Source organism: Cyprinus carpio, chromosome B21, assembly GCF_018340385.1.
Source record: "Cyprinus carpio isolate SPL01 chromosome B21, ASM1834038v1, whole genome shotgun sequence".
NCBI classification, from domain to species: domain Eukaryota; kingdom Metazoa; phylum Chordata; class Actinopteri; order Cypriniformes; family Cyprinidae; genus Cyprinus; species Cyprinus carpio.
Genome location: NC_056617.1, coordinates 941,533 through 944,032, shown reverse-complemented (window position 1 = coordinate 944,032; position 2,500 = coordinate 941,533). Strand labels below are relative to the sequence as shown.

General features: G+C 38.0%; 1 protein-coding gene across 1 annotated transcript in view; it reads right to left on the bottom strand.

Annotated features, from left to right (window-relative positions):
* The window catches only part of LOC109061444 (trimeric intracellular cation channel type B-like), a 13,314-nt gene extending 10,881 nt beyond the window's left edge, over window positions 1-2,433 (bottom strand). Inside the window, 2 exon segments of the mRNA XM_042748038.1 lie at window positions 2,081-2,259; window positions 2,311-2,433. Coding sequence (XP_042603972.1) covers window positions 2,081-2,204 — 124 coding nt within the window. The 5' untranslated portion in view covers window positions 2,205-2,259; window positions 2,311-2,433.
* Between the last annotated feature and the right edge of the window lie 67 nt (window positions 2,434-2,500).

Sequence of the window (2,500 nt, the reverse complement as noted above, 5' to 3'; positions counted from 1 at the left end):
CCGTCATATTCTCAGCGTGTTGCAATGCAGATAAACCACTCACACAGAAGCAGAACAGCACGAGATGAGATGTGTGTGTGTGTGTGTGTGTTAAAGTCATGCTGTAGAAACGTACCTGTCTGCTTGCAGACGCCTGCAAGATCATCACAAGCAGCGCATTACTACAGAGCTGAACACACACAGTTATCTAGCACTGATTCAGCACAGTCTGGGCATTTTCCTTAACCTCATGTTCAACTTCTGTGTTGAGAGTCAAACTGACACACATTGCTTTGCATGAAATTCACCAAAAAGTAAAGACAAATGTATCATGTAGAAAATGAAAAAATGTAATTTTAGCTGTCAGAGACTTAAAAAAAAAAAAAAAAAAAAGAAAAAGTGAGAAATGTAATATATATATATTTTTTTTAATTTTTATTTTTTTGTTGTTTTTTGTTGTTGTTGTAAAATTAGCTGCACAGACACAATAAAAAAATAATAAATTAAATGAATAAATAAATATATATGAAATGTAGTGACTATTTGCACAATAACTACAAGTAGCAAAAGTAGCTAACATTATTTGTACTCAGTGTACATAACATTTATAGCTATTTGAATAACAAACTTCTTTTGTCATGTCTTTTTGTGTGAGGGTTAAATGAGTTTAATTTTCCTTTTAGTGCTGTAGTAGGCTAGAAATTGAAAAACAAGCTATAAAAAATTATCTGTGGGGTATTTTGAGATTCAACTTCATATACACACTCTGGGGACATCAGAGAAAATATTGTATCAGTGCATTCTATGGCACCTTTAAAGATGTGTGTAATTTAAATTTACAGATGCAAATAGAAAAAGGGCAAAAAAATAAATAAATAAATAAACACTTAAAAGTGTCTTTTGGATGTTTTCTCTCCTCTAGTCTAAAAAAAAATAAAAATATGGAGAGAAAAAAAAATAAAAAATATAAATGCCAATTTCCACCACACAATAAAAAATTAAAAAATCAAAATTCCACTATACAAACCAAAAACCTTCATATTTTTCTCATAACTGCGTGATACAAATGCACAATTCTGAGAACAAAGTGAATGACAAGAAAAACAGTCAGAATTGTGAGTTTATATCTCGCAATTCTGACTTTATAACTCCCAAATGCAAGTTTATATCTCACAATTCTGTGTAAAAAAAAAGTCAGAATTGTGAGATAAAAAGTCACAATAACCTTTTTTTTAATTCAGTGGCGGAAACACCACTTTCAGTCTTTCTTCCTGGAAACAAGACGATTAGGAGTAACTGCAGGTTAATTAGTTGCACTGGATGTCAGTCTGGAGAGTGTAGGAGTCAATATGCTGCAGGTAAAACAGAAACACGCTTAACCTAAACCATTCTTGAGACTCTCTCCCACCGGATCTAAACATCAGGACGTGCTGAATCTCATTCCCCTCCAGATAGTGCTGGACAATAGAAGACAGCGGTCAGGTGAAACGGGACGCCACGCAGGTCAGAGGCTCTAAAATAGCCTGTGATTTACTGCAGCCAATACAATAGAGCACATGCATGCATTACTGCTCTGATGAACACTAATTCAGTACAGGAGCAAAGGGCTGACCTCAGCACTGGCTAACCACACTCTGGTTAATGCAAACAGAATGTGTGTCTCCACCCTGCATGCAACGCAAATGCAAGTTTATCCACACATCTGCATGCTTCTGTGAGAAAAACAGAGATAGAATACTGACAGAGAGTTAATGATTAAATGCACTTCTTTTCCCTTTGGCCTTGGATCATGTAACTTCTGCTTTCACACTTATTTAAACACACACTGTTTTTGTTTATTTAAACGAAACGCAAATTTCTTGTGATGCAAGGACGAAGACGCTCATGTCAAAAGTTTAAGCACACATAAAACAATGATTAAGAATGTAACTACATTATAAAACCTTCAAGTGCCCAAATAGTGTGCATTTGACTGCAGAAATGAGTCTGAAACGCGATAAACCTGATAGAGATTCGCTCGGATTTGATTCCGACACTGACTCGCGTTCAGGTGAATTACAGCTGAAGTATATTAGAGGTGATTCGGTTCGGTTTCTCTTACCTGGCTGCTCTCTCAGACTCATCACTGAGATGATATAATGCGCCATGTCGAAGTAGGGGAACATGGAGAGGTTTGACAGCCCCAGCGCGAGCTCGTTTAGATTGAGAAAGCCGAACACATCCATGATTAAACCGCTTCAGGCTCGCGTCATGAACGCGCTGTATTCCGCCCTCAGTCGGATGATGACTCGGTTCAGATGATGACTCGGTTCAGATGATGACTCGGTTCAGATGATGACTCGGTTCAGATGATGACTCGGTTCAGATGATGACTCGGTTCGGACGATCGCACACGGGATCAATCCATCTGATCAGCAGCTGATCGGAGAGCAGTAACCGGATCCGCCGCCACCGGATGCTGCGAACACAAACACTACGTTACGTAACAGGCCAAAACTTCAGTTTGATCACACATCCGCGT